The sequence below is a fragment of the Urtica dioica genome, chromosome 4 (assembly GCF_054948205.1).
Source record: "Urtica dioica subsp. dioica isolate 48M chromosome 4, U.dioica_male_clone48M_v1_H2, whole genome shotgun sequence".
Taxonomy (NCBI): domain Eukaryota; kingdom Viridiplantae; phylum Streptophyta; class Magnoliopsida; order Rosales; family Urticaceae; genus Urtica; species Urtica dioica.
In genome coordinates, this window is record NC_142759.1 from 36124869 (window position 1) to 36145451 (window position 20583).

General features: G+C 40.3%; 1 protein-coding gene across 1 annotated transcript; it reads right to left on the minus strand.

Annotated features, from left to right (window-relative positions):
* Positions 1–245: 245 nt before the first annotated feature.
* On the minus strand, positions 246–776 carry LOC149401522 (uncharacterized). The gene has a single exon (XM_089610766.1). The coding sequence runs from the start codon at positions 774–776 to the stop codon at positions 246–248; it is 531 nt and encodes a 176-aa protein (XP_089466892.1).
* Between the last annotated feature and the right edge of the window lie 19807 nt (positions 777–20583).

Genomic DNA, 20583 nt, shown 5'->3' on the forward strand with positions numbered 1-20583 from the left:
TTCAAGAAACAAATCAGCTCTCGCCGTGAACTTCCTTTGAGCTCGACTCCGATCCCCACGCACTTGGAGGGATCGAGGATGTTGAGCTGCACTTGCACTGTCATCTCAGTACTTGGTGAGTGTGACTCATCTAATTTGGAGCTTTCTTTTTGAGCTTGCTCTACGTTCATTAATTGCTATTGTTTCCCCTTAGCTTTTTTAACATTTTGCTTGTGGCTAGTGAGATAGCAGCTACGGGAGGTTGCCTAGTTTCCTCTGATCTCTCCTATTCCTCCAGGCCTGGAAAATTGAATACATTGATGAAAGGTTGAGGGAACGGCCCTCATCCTATGTATCCATGGTCGTCCCAAGATGATGTTGTAGGGGAAGAGACATTCTAGAACCTGGAATTCAACTATCTTGTTTATTCCATTTGTCTTTACGGGCAACTTAATGGTCCCTAGTGATGGAGTAATCGATCCATTGAAGCCAGTTAATTGGGTTTGTTTCCTTTCGATCTCGGACTCTTCAATCACCATCCATGTGAGGGTGTCCTTGAAGATGAGATCTATAGAGCTTTTTCCATCGATCAGGACTCGGGAGACCTCGCAGTTAGACACGTCGATCATTATCACGAGTGTGTCATCATGCGGGTCAGTTGCCCATGAGGCCTCTTTCTCCAAGAACGAGATTTGAACATCCTGTTCTGCTCCGATCTTGGTGGTCTTATTCATCAACTGACACTGATGAGCTTTAATCGAATTGACTGAGCTGTTGCAAAATTTTGAACCGCCCATTATGAAGTCCACTCGATGTTTTGCTGTGGTCGGCGGGGAACCAGGTTCCCCTTCATTGGTGGGCCTAGACCTCTTAGGTGAGGGTTTACCCCTCCCTCGGTTGTTGTTGAAGACCTTCTTTTTGGGCGGGGGACCCAAATCGATGCTCTTCAGTTCCCCTTTGCATATTTTTCAGCCAAGACTTTGCGTATAGTTTCGCAATTTATCGTGGCGTGGCCGTTGGTCTGATGGAAATCGCAGAACGCATTCGGGTCCATAGTCCACTTTTTCGCTTGGGGACCTCCCTCCTTACTTTCATCTCCTATGTTGAAAGCAAAACCCGGAGGGGCGTGTTGCTTTTTGACTTGTGGCCCGGCCTCCTGGGGGTTGGCCCTTCGGGGGTTGCTCCCAGCGCTTACAGGCCGCACCCATGTGTTTCTGTGTAGTTTCTTTTCGGCCGTACACTGCTTTGCTAAGGAAGTGAATTATTCCTCAACCTTAGCATAGTTTACAGCCTTGTGGATCGAGTCTTCCAATGTAAGGGGCGGTTAACAGTCATCTCTAGCTTGAATCTCGATTCATGCCATAGACCGTTCCTCAGAGAGGTTATGGCAGATTCGGGATCAACGTTAGAGATTTTTTAGAGTACGTCCTTGTAACGGCCATGTAGTCCTTCAGGGATTCGTTCTCTTTCTGCTAGACCCCCAACAAATCTGCTATTGTGAGTTCGTCCTCTACAAACATCGAATAATGTTTTAGGAATGCTGCCGATTGTTTTTGCAATACTATCGATAGAGTTAGGCTCGAGTGTGGAAAACCATTCCAAGGCAGTTCCACACAAGCTTTTGGCGAACAATTGGCAGTACCCCGCCTCTTGTTCTCTCTCTGTCAGCATGGCTCGTCCCATCGCTATTCTGAAGGACAAGATTTAAGCCTTCGGGTTCGAGGTCCCATTGTATCGAAGAAGGCGAACCTTCCCGGCATCTCCAATGAAAACGTCGGTGATGTTTTTAGCGAAATGAGTCCTTCCCGTTTTTGCAGCAAGTCGGTCTATTTCGGGGGCCGAGCTAGTCGCACTGTGAAATTTTGAGTGGACTGCTCTCAGCTTGGCCGTCACCGATTCTTTGAATTTTTTGAACTCAGTCATGCTGGGTTCGCCCCCTTGAGAGGGGCGAAGTCCCGTGCGCAGTGGTGTGACTGAAGTGACTTCGGTCGGATTGTGCTGGGTTTTGTTTTGCCCGCCAAAATATTGTGCGGTGAACGTTTGGGAGGTCGCCGAAGGGCGAGGTCCGAAACTTGCTGGGAAAGATCCAGGGGGTGCTTCTGCCAGCGGGGGCGGGGGCAGTCCGGCCGGATCAATCACAGCTCCTGTGGCGGCCTCTTCTGCACTCCCTTCGAGTTGGGAGCTCGGAGCAGGGGATTGATCTAGTCCTTGGCAGACCAGGATCCCGGTGAATTCAAGGCGAATGCCAAGAGGGAGAACCCGGCTCGTTTGGGCGGCTGACGTCGTGTTTCAAGCAGATTCAGAGGCGGTCATTTTGTCGGACCCCGCCTGGGGACTGAGTATTCTGAGGGGTTGAGAGGGAATCCAACCGAGCATTAAGAATTCGGTTGGTTTCTTCCTGACTTTCTATTTTTTTGTTCAGCATATCCAGGATTGCCCTCATACCCGGAGGGATTTCCTCTCCTAATTCATAATGAGTCGGAGTAGAAGACACGGTATCTTTTTTCTGGGAAAGTTGTTTCTTTCGATGTTGGTCTTTCTAAAGTTTCCCACAGACGGCACCAAATTGTTGATGTCAATTTCGGGATCGTCAACAATCACAAATTATAATATGGTATATATTTGATTTATTTAAATATGGGTCTCAGAAGACTTCGTATAAGAAACAAATATTTAAATTGGAAGAAATGAATAAGGACGAACAAAAGAATAACGATATCTTTATTGATACGAATGTATTACAAAGGGCGAAGTGCCGAACTCTAGTAGGGGAGCTCAACAATGAGAAACTAAACGGCAAAGAAATATTGAAAGTAATTGCATAAGCTTGTGTGCGAAAATCAGCATATCAGCTTCTATTTATAGCATAAGAGAATTCGTTGAAGAGGACACGTGTTCATCAGCTCGGCTCTGCCACGTCGCTGGTCGAAGTCATCTCAGATACGGTCTTCGCGGATGCGCTGAGAGGCTCAAAAGATTTCAAATGGACCGAGCAATGCAACAAGGATTTTGAGTCCTTGAAGGAGCAGCTCGCATGAACTCCAACCTTAAGAAAGGTAGAAGACAGAGAGCCTTTAGAGATATACCTGGCCGTCTCAGAACACGTTGTAAGCTCGGAACTAATAAAAAATGACGGGAAGCACCAGTTTCTAGTGTATTATACTTTGAGGCGCCTAAACGAGGCAGAAGGAAGATATCCAGAGCTTGGAAAAACTAGCTTTCACTCTCATAACTGCCTCGAGGAAGCTAAAACACTACTCGCTGGCGCATCCCATTACGGTATTGACGAACTTCCCGCTACGAAAAATCCTCCAGAAGCCAGACGTCTCGGGAAGGCTCATGAAGTGGTCGATCAAGCTAACGCAATACGACATCCGGATCAAACCTCGACCAGCCATTAAAGGGCAGGCGGTGGCGGATTTCATCGTTTTGTTCACGTATAGACCAGTCGAGCACCTCATTTGGGAAATGCATCGTTATTCAGTACGTGATCATGATCCTTCAAGTTCAACACGTATCGAGATAGGTCAATTTGTTCAGTTATACCTTTCTCGTTACATATATACCATAAGCACAGTTGCTTCCCCAGCGAAAGATTCTTCCGAACGTAAGTCAACTTCAGAAGTGCGCGCAATCAATCGGTCTTGGAATCAACCCTTAGGTGAGAGAATATTTTACCTTCTTTCATGAAGGATGGATTCCGTATCTGTAAATCACTTCCGCCCAAAACACCTATTTAGTCAGCGTTTCATTAGCCTTTAACGTGGTGAATCAAAGAACCCGGTAACATGATCTAAAAGTCCATGATTACTTCAGGATTTAGATTAAGTGTCACTGTGACCATCATAAGCGACCTCGGCTAGTGCATCGTAACGGTCCTTAAACGACGCATCTATCCAAACCAAAGCTTGTCCAGGTCGTACACCTTCTTCAAGTGTAGAATGCTCCCACTGAGTGATCAACTTTCACTCATGTTCCACATATATGACTTTAGATATGGCTTTCCAGGCGCATACCAGTCATCAACCATGTTTTTGTTCACCGCCGAACTCGGATGCCCAACATGCGACTCAGTTTAATACGGAGACTATGGAATGATAAATGTTTGATAAATCTTTGGATTAAGATACTATCACTTTCAACTCAAAAATATAATAAATGTTAAAACTTTATTTTATTAAATATTTTAGCGAGAAGTTACAAATAATATCTTCTCGTGGGCAAGAATTCCTAACAATGATACCAATCGATATCTTTGAAGAAAGAGACACTAAACCCAGATGGGAGAGTGAACCTCCTCGGGATCATGTTTTGTCCTCCGGACTATCCGGGGATCAATCTTCAGGTTTGGTTTCGACCGACCACTCGTTTCTTATGATATCACGTAATAAGCTATAATTCCTAGCATAATTGGCATAAGGACCGAGAAGCCTCACAAGGCAACCCTCGACACACCTTCACGAAAAATAAATAAATAACATGCATTGTAGATAGAAAACACAGAGAGAAATCATAAATGACTTACCCAGAAGATTTGAAGGCGGAAGAGCTGAAAAAACCAAGTCTTCACCTGGAAAAAGCGCTAAAAAAAGAGAAAAGTCGCTGGAGAATCGGAGAGAAATGAAAATCCGAAACCAGCACTACTACAAATGTTGGATCTTACAATCCATATTCTACAACGCTTACGGCTAAGTTTTGTAGCAACTGGAGATTCTACAACACTTAAAATAAGTGTTGTAGAAATTGGGTGATTCTACAACACTTATGACTAAGCGTTGTAGAAGCTTGGTATTTCTACAACGCTTATGGCTAAGCGTTGCGGAACTTTGGTGTTTCTACAACGCTTGCTATAAGTGGTGTAGAAGCTTGGTGTTTCTACAACACTTACTGTAAGTGTTGTAAAATTTCACCATATTTCAAATCTCCCACAATGCTTAAGACTATCCGTAGTAGAGGCATCGCCGCGGCGAGAACTTTCTACAACGGATAATCTAAGCGTTGTGGGATTAGTGACATTTAGAAGAGTTCCAGAGAGCCTTTTTTTAGAAGATATTCGTGCCGCGACGAAGGTTATCACTCGCCGCGACAAGATAATTCTGGGTTTATTTTTCAACAGTCTCGCCGCAGCGAGAAATAGCCTTCGCCGCGGCGAGAGTTCTAGAACGCTTACTCTAAGCATTGTAGAAGCATTTTAAAACCTAAAATTTAAATTTTTAAAAAAAAACCCCGCCTGAATTTAAGACTTAACCATTTTTTTTCTTCTTCATTCTTCTTCTTCTTCTTCTTCTTCTTCTTCTTCTTCTTCTTCTTCTTCTTTATTCTTCATTGTTCTTCATTCTTCTTCTCCTCTCTCTCTCTCTCTCTCTCTCTCTCTCTCTCTCTCTCTCTCTCTCTCTCTCTCTCTCTCTCTCTCCGCCTTCACTCCTCTTCTCTGCCCTCACTCTCTCTCCGCATTCACTTCTCTTTCTCTTTCCACCCTCACTCTCTCTCCACCCTCACTATTCTTCTCCGCCCATACAAACCCAGAAAACCCAAACCACAAACCAACAAAACCCACAACCACAGACCCACAAAATCCACCACCACGTCAAACTCACACAAGCCCAGGATCTCCGGCCACAACTCCGACTCTCTCTTTCTTCCACGCCTCTGTGCTCCTCGTCTACACCCAGGGTTAGTTTTTGGTTGAAATTATGTATAATTTAGGTTGAAAATAAGTGTTTGTTTAGAATTGAGAGTATGGGTTGATATAATTTAGGTTGAAACACCATATTTGTTTGATATTTAACTAGAAGACAACTACCTCAAAATATACATCGCCGCGATGAATATTGGGACAATATCTAGATATTTCTCATCGCGGTGGTGTATATTTTTCGCCGCGATGAGATACTTCTACAACAGATATTCTTATCCGTTGTAGAATACGTTCCGTGGTTAGAAATTTAGGAATTTATGAAAATTGGACAATGGAACTCTATCGTTGTAGAAGCTTCTACAACGGATGCGTAAGTGTTGTACAAGCCAAGTTTCTACAATGGATATCTAAGCATTGTAGAAGCTTCTACAATGCTTAATAAGCGTTGTAGAATAATTCTACAACTATTTTTAAGTGTTGTAGTATCTTAGTTTGGTAGTAGTGTAGAAAGAAAGTTGAAATGAAGACCAAAAACCCGGAATAGAGCCTTATATACTTTGGTAACGAATGACACAGATGAAGAGTACAAAGGAAGCTTCACGAATCTAACGGCAGACACAGAAAGTCGCTTCGTTTAAAATGAAACTGGCATAAAACGATGCCGTAAGCACAACATAAGCCCAGAAAAGAATAAAACGATGAAAAATAAAATTCCTTCTCGGCCAGCGCCGAAGAGAAAAATAGTGAAAATGCGTTAAGTTTAATTAAATGAAAGATCAAACTATATAGTTTCTTATCATTTTTGCTAAATATTAAGAAACTGGAAGGCTGTTGTTACTCACATAATCCAAAATGGCCGAGACGGCTTCTCGGAGTCCCGAGAGCAAGATATATCCAGCACAGAGTTCGAGTCAAATAGGCCCGAGAACTCACGAAAGATAAGGAACGACTCATTCATAACTCAAGAACAGCCCCTACCGAGCAGAAATTTGAAGAAAAGAGAAGTTGATAGGTCAAAGACTAGTAAAAAACAAAACAAACACGTGTACATAATCAAAATAAAAGATAAAACGCTCACCTCGACAGTTACAACCGAGAAAAGCACGAAGAATAACCACCCACTACGCACACGAACTTAGAACAGTTAGTTGGTATCTGTCGGACACGTGGGAGTGATCACCCCACGTACTCGACTCAAGGAATCTATAAATAGAAGAAGAGCTCAAAGGAACAGACACCACTTTTTCGAACATACAAGTCATAGTTTTCATCTTTCGAAACCCTAATTTACTTTCTTCCTTTTACGAGATTAGTCTTTAGATTGGAAAAGTCTTGCCTAAATACTTGGAATTCTCGAGACTGCGTTCTCGATACCTAGTGTCTTTCGTGAGATATTATTGTACTAATTTTCAGGTCACCAACTATTATCCGATATATATATATATATATATATATATGAATTTTCTAGCATTTGACTCCGTACTAATGAAAGATTTATTCTCGTACGTGAAGTCATTATATTATATAAAATTTGAAAAATGTGTCAAATTTTCACAAAAATTCCTTTGCCATAACTTGCCAAGCAATTCGTTCGCATAAACTATCACAATACTTGCACAACTGCAATCACAAGTACGATCGCAATTAATAACGTGTCGCAGTGACCATCATAATATTCATCGTAAATATCCATTGCAATAAACATCGCAGTATCCGCAAATTCTCTTTCAGTATCTCAAATTATTCCAAGAAACTAAGACCTTTATTTATCTTCACAATCCTATTCCATGTAGTACACATTAAAGGATCAACATTCTGTTGGTCCCTACTGCTTTATTACGTTAAATTCTTAACAGAATCAACATTTAAACAATTTTTTTGTAAAATAAATCAAAAATAAATCATTAAACGCTTAAAACAATGAAAATAAAAACTAAGCGTATATACACGATGGGAAATAAATCATTAAAACATTTAAAACACTTAAACAATTCAAACAAGAGGATTTGACAACTTCGAGCCCGAGCAGCAAATGGAAGAACCCACGATGGAAGAATTCGAGCCCCAGCAAATGGAGGAACCCCAAATCGAAGTCGAGCACCGAAATGAAGAGTTTGAGTTCGCCGAAGAGGCCTATGTTGGCCAGGAAGACAATGACGAGGATTCACACCCAAAGCACCCTAAACAATGGTGGGTGTCGGTGAACCAGGCATGTGAAGAAGGCGTGGGTGGTCAAGACAAAGAATCTGATGCCATTAGGTCGGAGAGTGAGCTTGAACGCATCTACGACGAAGATGAAGATGATGAACAACCATCGAGGAGGGCATTTAATCCGCGCGTGAATCTAGCCGAGTTCAAGTTCAAATTAGGTGTGCTTTTCCCAACTGTTGAGATTCTGAGATCAACGTTAAGAGAAGTGTTCATTAAGCAGCATAGGAGTTTTAAGTACGTGCACAATGATCAAACCAGAATTAGGGCTAGGTGCAGAGGAGAAAGATGTAAATGGACATTGTATGCTAAGGTCCAGAATTCAGATAACAGGACCATGAGAATCAATACTCTAACAGATGAACATGACTGTGGACTAGTTTTTGATAATAAACTAGTAAATAGTAAGTGGTTGTCTACTGAGTTTATTGATTAGTTTAGGTTAAACCCTAATATGGACTATCATAACTTCAAAGAACTAGCTGCTACAGCTCATTTCACGAATGTTTCCTATCCAGTGTTTAATAGAGCCAGGTTAAATGCAAGAAAGGCTTTAGAAGGGTCTGTGAGAGATCAGTATGCTATTTTGGAAGATTATTGCAAGCAAATAATTGCAACTAATCCTGGTTCAACAGCTATTTTGAAGACAGAAATGGTAAATGAGATAATGATATTTCAGAGAATGTATATCTGTCTAAGTGCTTGCAAAGAGGGATTTAATAGAGGATGTAGACCCTTATTGGGATTTGATGGATGTTTTCTGAAAGGGTATTGTAAGGGTGTGTTACTTGCTGCAGTGAGTATTGATGCAAATAACTCTTGCTTCCCGATTGCATATGTTGTGACAGAGAAGGAGAATACAGAGACTTGGTTGTGGTTCATGTAGCTTCTCAGAGAGGATTTGGACATACAAAACACTACTGGATTTTGTGTTATCAGTGATATGTAAAAGGGTTTGGAGAGGGCTGTTAGTGATGTGTTTCCTGGTGCAGAGGTTAGACATTGTGTTAGGCATTTACATGCCAACTTCAAGAAGCAACACAGTGGCTTACTGCTCAAGCAAATGCTGTGGAATTGTGCTAGAGCAAGTACAGAAGAAGAGTTCAAGCTGAGAATGGATGAGCTCAAATCTGAGAAGGTGGAGGCATATGAATGGCTTAGGCAAGTGAATCCCAAGGAGTGGAGCAGGTATCATTTCAGATTGAATGTTAAGAGTGACAAGCTCTTGAACAATTTATGTGAGAGCTTCAACACTGCAATCCTAATGGCCAGGGACAAAACAATTGTCACTTTGTTAGAGGAGATCAGATTTTGGCTAATGTGTAGGTTTGCCACAAAGATGAATGCAGCTCAGAAATGGAAGACTCGTGTTGGACCTAGAATTTTGGACATTATGGGGAAGTGCAAGAATGTGGCAAGGTTCTATCAATCAACTCATGCTGGCAATTCCAAATTCCAGGTAATTTTCCAAACCTCAACTCAGTTTGTTGTAGTAAATCAACTCATGTTGTCAATGAACTCATAATGTCAATCAAATTCCAGGTAACTTTCCAAAGCTCACAGTCATTTGTAGTTGACTTGAGGCTTAAAGTATTTACCTGTAGAGTTTTTCAAATGTCTGGCATACCATGTCCACATGCCTTGGCATGTATTTGGGCATCCAAACACAAGGAATATGACTATGTTGATACATGGTATAGACGTGAGGCTCACAATGAGTGTTACAGTCGGGTAATTGAGCCCATGACAAGTCCTGACAAGTGGCCAGAACCTGGTTTGAACATTATTCTGCCACCTCCTGAAACTACCTTGCCTGGAAGACCTAAGAAAAAAAGGAACAAGAGCAATAATGAGCCAGCTCCTGGGTTTGGGCCATTTCCTGAATATTCAATTGCAACAAAGCACTCTAGGAAAGGACAGAAGAATCACTGCAGCAATTGTGGTCAAGAAGGGCATTCCAAGAGAACATGTTATAATCCATCATCAAATCAGGTATAAAAATGTCTTTATAGGTTGTTTAATTGTTGCACCATTTAATTAACAATGACTTTTGACAGGTTAAGATATCAAAGAAGAAAGGCAGACCTATTGCTGATAGTCCTTTACCAGAGACAATCAAGAGAAGAGCAAGAAGAGAGAAGAAAAAAGCTCAGTCTCAAGTTTGATATAGTTTTTTTGTCATTTTGATTAGAGGAAATCTGAGGCAGGTTGATTATCATTTTGTACTGAAGCAGTGTAACAGTTAGACACAGTTTGTTTTAAGTGCAAATTAATGGTCATTTTGTTTAGCTCTGTGTACAGTTTTGTAATGATGCAGTGTAACGCAGTTTGTCATTTTGATGCAATTTAATGGCCATTTTGATGCAAATTAGTTCTCAGTTACTGCAAATTGGCCAAAACAGATACACATGTCAAAACATGTACACAAATTGGCCAAACCAGTTCTCATTTACTGCAAATGTATTATACAATTGATGCCTCAATTCGGCCAAATCAGTTCTCAGTTAATGCAAATTGGCCAAAACAGATACACATATCAAAACAGATACACAAATTGGCCAAACCAAATTCATTGATACAATTGAGGCATATTCAGCAAAACATATACATTAAAAAACAGTATGATACACAAATTCAACTCAATATGAGTGATCATCAAGAACAAATACATATGATCACTAAATAGAGTATCACAAACACTAATAGATTTATGTACAACATTTTATTTCCTGTTTTTATAGCCACAACTTGAACAGAGCTGCTAAACTCCATCAAACTTGAAACTTGATCTCTTAATTGGCGATTCTCGAACTCAAGTTGCTTAATTCTTCTCAGCAGTGTTTCTTGAGTTGACCTATCCACGCCTTCTGGGTCAATCCACAGAAAGCTTGAGCATCCACCAGCACCCTAAAACCATAACCACAAACAATCAGACCTAATTTAACCTAAAACTATCACCACGAAGTTCACAGACCTAAAAAAATTCACACATACTTACTCTTTTCTTGTAACAACTAAGGAACCTTCTACCTGGGTTGAAATCAGTCCACGACGTCCTCTGCACCACCGCGACCCCACACATGCACAATCCATTCACAATACGACCATGAGCTACCGGGTTTTGACTCGGACTGGTTCCTCGTCTCGACGTGCGCTGTGAGTGGCCGTAGAACGACGACGACGAGTGTTCTTCACCCATTGAACCAAAAGAAGATGAAATTTTTGTCTAGGGTTAGTCGATTTGGGATTTCGAATTGGGATTTTTTGTGTCTGTGGAATTTGGGATTTAGGGCTCGGTCTTCCTTCGTGTATATACGCTTAGTTTTTATTTTCATTGTTTTAAGTGTTTAATGATTTATTTTACAAAAAAAATGTTTAAATGTTGATTCCGTTAAGAATTTAATGTAATATAGCAGTAGGGACCAACAGAATGTGAAATTTTCAAGATTAGAGATTTTTACTGTTCAAAATAAAGGATATGAATTATGTTAGCTGTTTCCTAAATCTTAAGGGACTTTTGCCGTCATTTCCTCTAAAATAAATGTATAACTTTTTGTTGGTCGAGTAGGTGAATTCATTTATTTTTATAATTATACATCTAAATTTTGATCTAAATATAGGTCAAAGTCTATTGGTAATAAGTTACAAGTTTTAGGTCTAGTACATGTAATGAGTTTTTCTAGTGCACATAAGTTTGTACAAGTAAAATCCTAACTTTATCATTGTGAAAAAAATAAATTTCCAGACTTTTATGTTATCTAATAGAAATTGTGTATTTTATTATAATCCTTTTAAAATAATTTCAATTTTTTTGTTTTTTTTCCTTTCGGTTTTTCTACTACCTGATGAGTAGTGACTACCTACCCAGTGAGAGAGAGAGAGAAACGAAAAAAAACTGAGGTCCCGTTTGGAACCCGGAAAATACAAAGGAAAGTGAAAATTTTAAGGAAAGTGAAAACGAAAGGGAGAATGCATGAGAAATTCAAAAAAATTTGCCATTTTTGAAAACAGAGGAAAATACAAAGGAAAAAAAATAGAAATTCATAGTATTCTCTCATTCTTGTTTGGATGTGCTAAAAATGCAAACATGGAAAATAGGAAGGAATAATAAAAAAAATTGAACTGAAAAATAATTTTTGTTGGAGAGTACGGTACGATCGGGTATGGGTCTTGGACCCACATATATGACCGACTCACCTGTGGATCAGTAATATTATGTGTAAAGTGAGTTTGATACTTGTCCTTTTGTTTTATAAAGTTGGTCAATAGGTTTAACACGAAGATTTGATACCGTATGTTCCACTAAAGACAAAGTATCAAACTAGGGGTTTTATTTTTTAATGATATATACTTTTGGGTTTGTTTACACGGCACATTATATGACATTAGTGACTATAATATTGTAAGATGTTAGCCGTGAATGACTTGGAAATTTAGAATGAGTAAATCTGATGATGAATATATTTCGATTGTTACTCAAACAGATTGCTAATTTACGGGGTATTTTGTTTATTACCTTTTGAAACCCATAAATATATTCATATGTGGCAAAAATATATTCATAGAAATAGAAAATTTAGGTAAATAATTGGAGCTTCATTATTGTGTCTTAGATTTTTTTTTACCAATTTGTTTCCTGGTACTCCTTCCTAAACTAACAGATGAAAAATGATCCACAAAACTGAACCAAATCAATCTAGGAAACTTGTCAAGAAATCAATCAGAGCACAAACACACATGCTTAAAATTTAAATGAAAGTTCTAACATCTATCAAATATCGTCAATCCAAATTGCATCTCTGTTGTCGGACCATCGACAACCGACAGGAGCAAAGAAGTCAATACACGTCCGAAGCGAGGTGCTGTTGGCCAATCCGGACCAACAAGGGCGAAACTGTCGCGCCACCTCCTGGCCGACTCTAGGCCGGCCAATGCCCGTCCGGCCTTCTCCCGGCCGGCCGACGCCCGTTCGGCCTTATCCCGACCCAAGGGTCAGCCTCGGTCATCGGCCGGCCCTGGGACATGCTCAGCCAATGGCCGGCCCAAGGGCCAGCCTCGACCGTTGGCCGGCTCTAGAGTCTTCCCTCAGCCATTCGCCGGCTCTAGAGTCTTCCCTCGGCCATTGGCCGGCTCTAGAGTCTTCCCTCGGCCATTCGCCGGCGCTAGAGTCTTCCCTCGGCCATTCGCTGGCTCTAGAGTCTTCCCTCGGCCCTTGGCGGGCTCTAGAGTCTTCCCTCGGCCGTTGGCCGGCTCTAGAGTCTTCCCTCGGCCGTTGGCCGACTCTAGAGTCTTCCCCCGGCCGTTGGCCGACTCTAGAGTCTTCCCCCGGCCGTTGGCCGACTATAGAGTCTTCACCCGGCCGTTGGCCGACTCTAGAGTCTTCCCCCGGCCGTTGTCCGACTCTAGACTCTTCCCCCGGCTGTTGGCCGACTCTAGAGTCTTCCACCAGCCAATGTCCGACTCTAGAGTCTTCCCCCGGCCAATGGCCGACTCAAGAGTCTTCCCCCGGCCAATGGCCGACCCAAATACATCACTCGACCAATGGGTTGCCCAAAACACCCCTTGGTCGCCTATAAATACAGAGGTCCATCCTCTCCCAAAGGTAATCCATTTTTGAGTCCCGAAACGCTGTCGAACTCATACTTCACTCGTTTTGCTCATCTTTGGCTTCTCACCCTCTAAAACCTCTATACTCTACCTCAATCACACTAATGTTGAGCGTCGGAGAGGTAAACAGAGGCACCCCCTCTGTTTTCCCTTCCTAGTTCACGGTTCTCTTATCCTTTTCAGGTACGCCGGCGAAATCAAGGACCATTGACGGCTAAGGGACGACTTGGGATACCAAGTCCGACACGCTCAAGCCAAAGCGAGACCACTTGGTCCGGCCTTGGGTCTAACCGCTTGAGGCTTCTAAATCATTGTCCAAAAACGAGCGACAACATTTTGGCGCTAGAAGGAGGGGATCTCCCAACCTTGGCAATGCTCTCCCTTCCGACTGTTGGAATTGATCTAGGGTTTAAGAAAAAGTTTAACGCTTCGTTAAGCAGCGGAATTTTAAAAATTTTCTTTTTCAAGTAAAACGTTTTTACTAACCTAGTCAAAGAGCAAGCACATGTAAATAAAACTAATATGAGCATAATAAATTTACTAACCTCTTTAGAAGCTTGAACGTTGATGAGCCTTCGGAAGGTTGAAAACGTTCGTCTCCCTCGCAGCACGCCTCTCTTTCTTTCTCGGCAACTCGAGCAACCACGAAAGTTTCTATCACTAAATCACTCGAGAGAAAAGGAATTAGTGAGTGGGAACTTTTAAATGTTGGAATCGATCTAGGGTTTAAGAAAATAATTAACGCTTCGGGAAGCGGCGGAATTTTAAAAATTTTCTTTTTCAAGTAAAAATAGTTTTTACTAACCTAGACAAGTGCAAGTACATGTAATTAAAAACTAATATGAGCTAAGAAGTTTACTAACCTTTCTTGAAGCTTGAATTTTGAGAAGATTTTGGAAAGTTGCAACGCTCGTCTCCCTTGCAGCATGTCTCTCTTCCTTTCATCGGCACCTCAAGCAACCACGAAAGTTTCTATCACTAAATCACTCGAAATAAAGGAATTAGTGAGTGGGCACTTTTAAACACGACGACTCGAGAACAAGTCTCAGAGTCGAAGAGCTAAAACCACTAGGTCAAATGAGGACCTAGGTGCCAAAACAAAAACCGAAAATAACTACAGGGAGAGAGAGAGGATCGGCCACAAGGTCTAGAGAGAGAAGCTCTCAATCTCTAACTTATGTGGGATGACTAGAATGAGAGGAATGAGGCCTCTATTTATAGGGGAGGCATGAGCAAATCTTATTTCCTCTTTTCTACCCATGTTGGACGTTCATGACATGTCATGCAAGTCCTTGGATTTGTTTCCTCATTTGTTCTCTCTTAGTTGGCCGAAAATGCACTTTCCTTCTAAAGGAAATTTGTTTCCTCTTTTTCTTTTGGCAAGTATCTTCATACATCAATGCACAAAATAAACTCTCTTTCCCACTATGGCATGAACGAAATTCAGCCTTATTTTCCTTGGGTTGGACGAAATTTGAGCTTCTAGAAGGAGCTTCTAGATGTTTATTCAATTGTTCATGACAACATAAGAAAAGCCCATTAAGAATTTTCAAGTAAAATTCTATGAAATGAAATTAATCCTCAAGGCCCAATTACACTAATATGGCTGAGTAATATTTATTTCATTTGTCATCATATGACAATGTCAAAAATAATTTATTGACATTCATTTCGTCCTATGTCCAAAAAGACTAAAATACCCTTTTGACAATTTTCGTAAAACTTGTCTCGTTTTTGTTTTGACTTAGCTTCTAGTTTAACTATTCCTAATCGATGTGATTCGTGACAGTGACCTCATGGATCCAAATGAACAAAGCTTGAGCTAAACACTTGGACTCAAAAGTTCATAAACCTTTTCCAAGTTTAGCTTAATGCCAACTGACTCCACTAAAGAGTTGACACTGAAAATCTCTCGGTTCAAATGAATTTATTTTCTACTCAAGAATTCAACCAAATTATGATGAGCGGATCCACTGAATATTATCTATGTTTACCCTTCATGAATGTCATCAGCTAGTCGGGATTTACTAAATTACCATTTTACCCTTCTAGCTGTTATTTCCTCAACTCCTTTGTCGCTTGTGAATAAGTTAGAAACAATGTATTGACGAGGAGCTAACAAGTCACATTGTTTCATCCAAAAGAGTCAGGACTCAATTTGGACACTGGCCAGTTCATTTATTCACACTCCAAGGAACAAAGCATGAGGTGACATACATTGCATTTCAGCAATCTTGTACATGAATTCCATATCTATGAGAACTTCACAAAGTTACTCATGACAGACTCACAACTTAGTACTTCACCAATAGGCCTTGTTCGGAATCACATAGTGAGTCCGAACTTTGACTTTCTCAAATGAGAATACTAAGGTGTGAAATGGCATGTCTCATTTCAGGATTAAGGTAAGCATGATGCAATTCATACATAGTGACTTCGAGACCTAAGAGGTTAAATGGTTTGTTCTTATATTGTCTCTAGAAGTGCACTGGTCAATTCAGTACCTTCGGAAGATACCTAGAAGAACTATAGAGTCCCCAACTCTCAATGCCTCATAACCAGACATCATAGATTCTTCTAACAATCGTACTGAGGTCAATAGTCCTTTGACCCTAAGATTGCGAATATATCGTTTTAAGCAAACTACGAAGAGTTTGTTCATGCAAATCTACATTTGTCCCTTCGTAAGTTGTTAAGTTTGTTTATGGACTAAAAGACTAAGGTTTTATCATAAAGCTTCAAACAAAGAAAGAATGAATGAACGTTTCAACTTTATTATTAAATGAATAAGCAATTACAAGCAAGAGTCTTCGTAAGACTATATGACATCAAATGTACATAAATAGACACTACTACTCTTCTTGTGGGCACCATTGACAACATTAAACACTACGACTTGAGAACGAGTCTTGAAGTCGCAAAGCTAGACACTAGGTCAAATGAGGACCTAGGTGCCAAAACAATAAAACGAAATTGACTAGAGAGAGAGAGGAGAGGGGCGGCCAAGCTAGAGAGAGAAGCTCTCAAATCTCTAAAACTTGGATGAATCAAAAGTGTGGAATGAGGCTCCTATTTATAGGATAGGTCTCACCTTCAATAAGGTAGTTTCCTCTTCTATAGAATATCACATATTCAGGAGCCAATTTCCCTTTTTTCCTCTTGAGATACTCGGCCAACATAGGTCTTCTAGAAGCCTTGATTTGTTTCCTTTTTTGTTCCTTTCTCCAGTTGGCCGATTTCCCTAATGCATCCACATGCAAATTTGTTTCCTCTTTTTCTTTTGGCAAGTATCTTGATACATTTATGCACAAAATATTCTCTCTTTCTTTGGGTATGTTGGGTGCCCATATTGTCTCTAGAAGGAGCTTCTAGAAGCTTCTTCATTTGTTCATGACAACATGAAAAAGGCCCATTAAGAATTTTCAATAAAATTCTTATGAAATGAAATTAATCCACAAGGCCCAATGATCAAGTCATGGCCGAGTGTTATTGAGTCATCAAATGACCTTGTCAAAAAATTTATTGACATTCATTTCATCCTATGTCTCAAAAGACAAAAATACCCATCTGACAATTTTCGTTCTCGTTTTGACTTAGCTTCCAGTTTAACTATTCCTACTCGATGTGATTCGTGACAGTGACCTCATGGATCCAAATGAACAAAGCTTGAGCTAAATACTTGGACTCAAAAGTTCACAAACCTTTTCCAAGTTTAGCTTAATGTCAACTGACTCCACTAAAGTGTTGACACTGAAAATGTCTCGGTTCAAATGAATTTATTTTCTACTCAAGAATTCAACCTAATTGTAATGAGTGGATCCACATAATATTATCAGTGTTTACCCTTCATGAATATCATCAGCTAGTCGGGATTTACAAAATTACCATTTTACCCTTCTAGCTGTTATTTCCTCAACTCCTTTGTCGCTTGTGAATAAGTTAGAAACAATGTATTGACGAGGAGCTAACAAGTCACATTGTTTCATCCAAAAGAGTCAGGACTCAATTTGGACCTTGGCCAATTCATTTATTCACACTCCAAGGAACAAAGCATGAGGCGATATACATTGCATTTCAGCAATCTTGTACATGAATTCCATATCTATGAGAACTTCACAAAGTTACTCATGACAGACTCACAACTTAGTTCTTCACAAATAGGTCTTGTTCGGAATCACATAGTGAGTCCTAACTCTGACTTTCTCAAATGAGAATACGTAAGGTGTGAAATGACATGTCTCATTTCAGGATTAAGGTAAGCACGATGCAATTCATACGTAGTGACTTTGAGACATAAGAGGTTAAATGGTTTGTTCTTATCTTGTCTCTAGAAGTGCACTGGTCAATTCAGTACCTTCGGAAGATACCTAGAAGAACTATAGAGTCTCCAACTCTCAATGCTTCATAACCAGACATCATAGATTCTCCTAACAATCATACTGATGTCAATAGTCCTTTGACCCTAAGATTGCGAATATATCGTTTTAAGCAAACTACGAAGAGTTTGTTCATGCAAATCTACATTTGTCTCTTCGTAAGTTGTTAGGTTTGTTTATGGACTAAAAGACTAGGGTTTTATCATAAAGCTTCAGACAAGGAAGATTGAATGAACGTTTCAACTTTTATTAATGAATAAGCAGTTACAAGCAAGAGTCTTCGTAAGACTATATGACATCAAATGTACACAAATAGACACTACTACTCTTCTTGTGGGCACCATTGACAACAAACTCCCACTTGACTCAAAGAAGATGTGAGTAGTCCTACATGCCTAATCCCTCTCGAAGTTGGTCGAAGACCATGTTCGCTAGGGCCTTGGTGAATGGATCTGCCAGAGATCTACTTCACCTCCACGTCTCCGCGTTGCGCGATCTCTCGAATCAAATGGTATTTCCTCTCAATATGTGTAGAGCGCTTATGGCTTCTAGGTTCCTTTGAGTTAGCGACAGCCCCTCTGTGTTCATCCTTATAGAACTCTACCATGAGTTATAGAACTCTAATGAGAAAATTTTCTTGAGAAAAAATGTTTTTCATATGATTATAAACATGATGTGTAAGATTAAAATGTTTTGATTTTTGAAAGTTTAATTGAAATTGAATTTTTACAAAACTAGTTTGAATTTTGAAAAACCGTTTTCACTTTCAAACCTGAAAAATATTTTGTCATCCAAATCAAATAAATTTTCAAAATTTTTTCAAAACTATATCTATATCACATATGTTCAAAATCTATATGCTCTTGAAAATTTGAGTGGGAGGTCTCCTTGTAGACAAGCCGAAAAATAAAAAGATGTGTAATCTCAAACTTTCAAGTGTTCGAGTGAGTTGAAGTTCACACTTCCCTCACGCACTTTCCCGAAATAGAAAATAGGAAAAGATCGAGTATGTACCTTGTGCCTTTATGCACTAATACTGCTCTGAACATGTCGATCTAGGATTCTCTTCTAGTTGTCCGCTCTGTCGCTCTCTAACTAAGAAATCTGTTTCCGAACTTATAAGAGTCGATGAACCAACTCCAAAAACTAAGTGGGAGGGTTATATTCGTTGTTTGTAACCCACGATCCCCAACACTAATGAAAGATGCAATAACGTGGGACTAAGAGCCGCTCTTGCGACCCTCACTTAAATGTGAGTACTCCAAGGCGTTATTGCTTCGATCATTGCTCAATGAGCTACGTCCGATAGTGATGCAATAATGACAAGGCCTCCCCTTGGGGGATTGTTTTTCAGAGCTGATCTTTTGGACTAAGTGGTTGGTTACACACTTAGGCTCAATCCCTAGTAATCCTCCCTTGAGGTTCTGCGAAAGGATGTGAGTGATCAAACCAATTTAAAAGGTGGCTAGTCAAAATAGATGTATTGACATCTTGGCTTAGCATTAATGATGTGTCATTTACTTATAAAAGGAGATTTTTTGCGGCCTTCTCTTGAGGGAGTAAATTATCGTTTGGTTTATAACACCTTTGGATTTTATAAAAGTCTTAATAAAACTTAAATCCTAAACCAAAGACTAATCATAAACTTGTTTCAACTTATATAGGCAATATGTCTCTCAACCATCTCTCTATCTTTCTTTCCTCGATCAAACTCGAAAACGAAAACTACGTAGATTTGAAACGTAACTTCGACATAATACCTACCGTTAACAAGCACAAATGGGTACTCACCACCCCGTGTCCTCCTCTGACGAATGATGATTCAACTCAAGAGGACAATGACGCCTTAGCGGCCTGGCCTCGATCCGATGAGATTGTGAGGTGCTATATCTTGGCATCTATGAACAATATGCTGAAAGAGCAACATCGCGACATCGAGACTGCCGCCGAAATGCTCTACAATCTCCTTGAGATATTTGGAGGGCAAAGGCGTCAAGCAAGGCAAAAAGCAGTCCGACAGTTTATGAACTGTCATATGAAGGCTAGGACTCCTGTTAGAGACTTTATGATACTGATCATTAGTTTTCTAAATAAAATGGAAATCCTAGGATCTGAGATTGATGGGAAGAATATCATAGATATGATCTTAGAAACTCTCCCCGCATCACTTGATACCTCCAAGATGAACTACTTCATAAACAAGCTAGAGTACAATGTTACCAAGCTTATGAAGGGACTTCACACTGCTGTAGGTCTCACTAAGAGAAAGAGGAATCAAGGAGAGGCACATGCTACTGAGCACAAAGCCTCCGCCTCTAGAACTGAAAAGGGACCTCACAAGGCCGATAAAACGAACTGTCCTGCCAATCTCAAAGCAAAGGAACATAGTATTGTACTAGTTACCGAAGCATGCTTAGTAGCTGATAATGTATCAACGTGGATTCTTGACTCCGCTGCTACTAACCATATTTGTTGTTCCTTGAATGGTTTCAAGAAAACCAAAAGCTTAGAGGAAGGCGAGTTCTGTTCCAAATGGGGTGATGGGAGCCTGGTGTCTGCAAAGGCTGTGGGATCCGTGACGCTGTCTTTTGAAGACCGCACTTTAAACTTGAATAATGTTTATTTTGTTCCTACCTTTGGGAAGAACTTAATATCCGTTGCTCGTCTTCGTGAGCAAGATTATTGTTTAAAGTTCATTAAGAATGGAATTCGTATTTCGTTTCCTGATAATTCTTTTGTCACTGATGCATGTATGAAGAATGCTCTTTTCTACAT

Bases quoted from the DNA above. Each gene is read 5' to 3' on its own strand.
- LOC149401522 (XM_089610766.1), bottom strand. From the start codon at position 776: ATGGGCGGTTCAAAATTTTGCAACAGCTCAGTCAATTCGATTAAAGCT.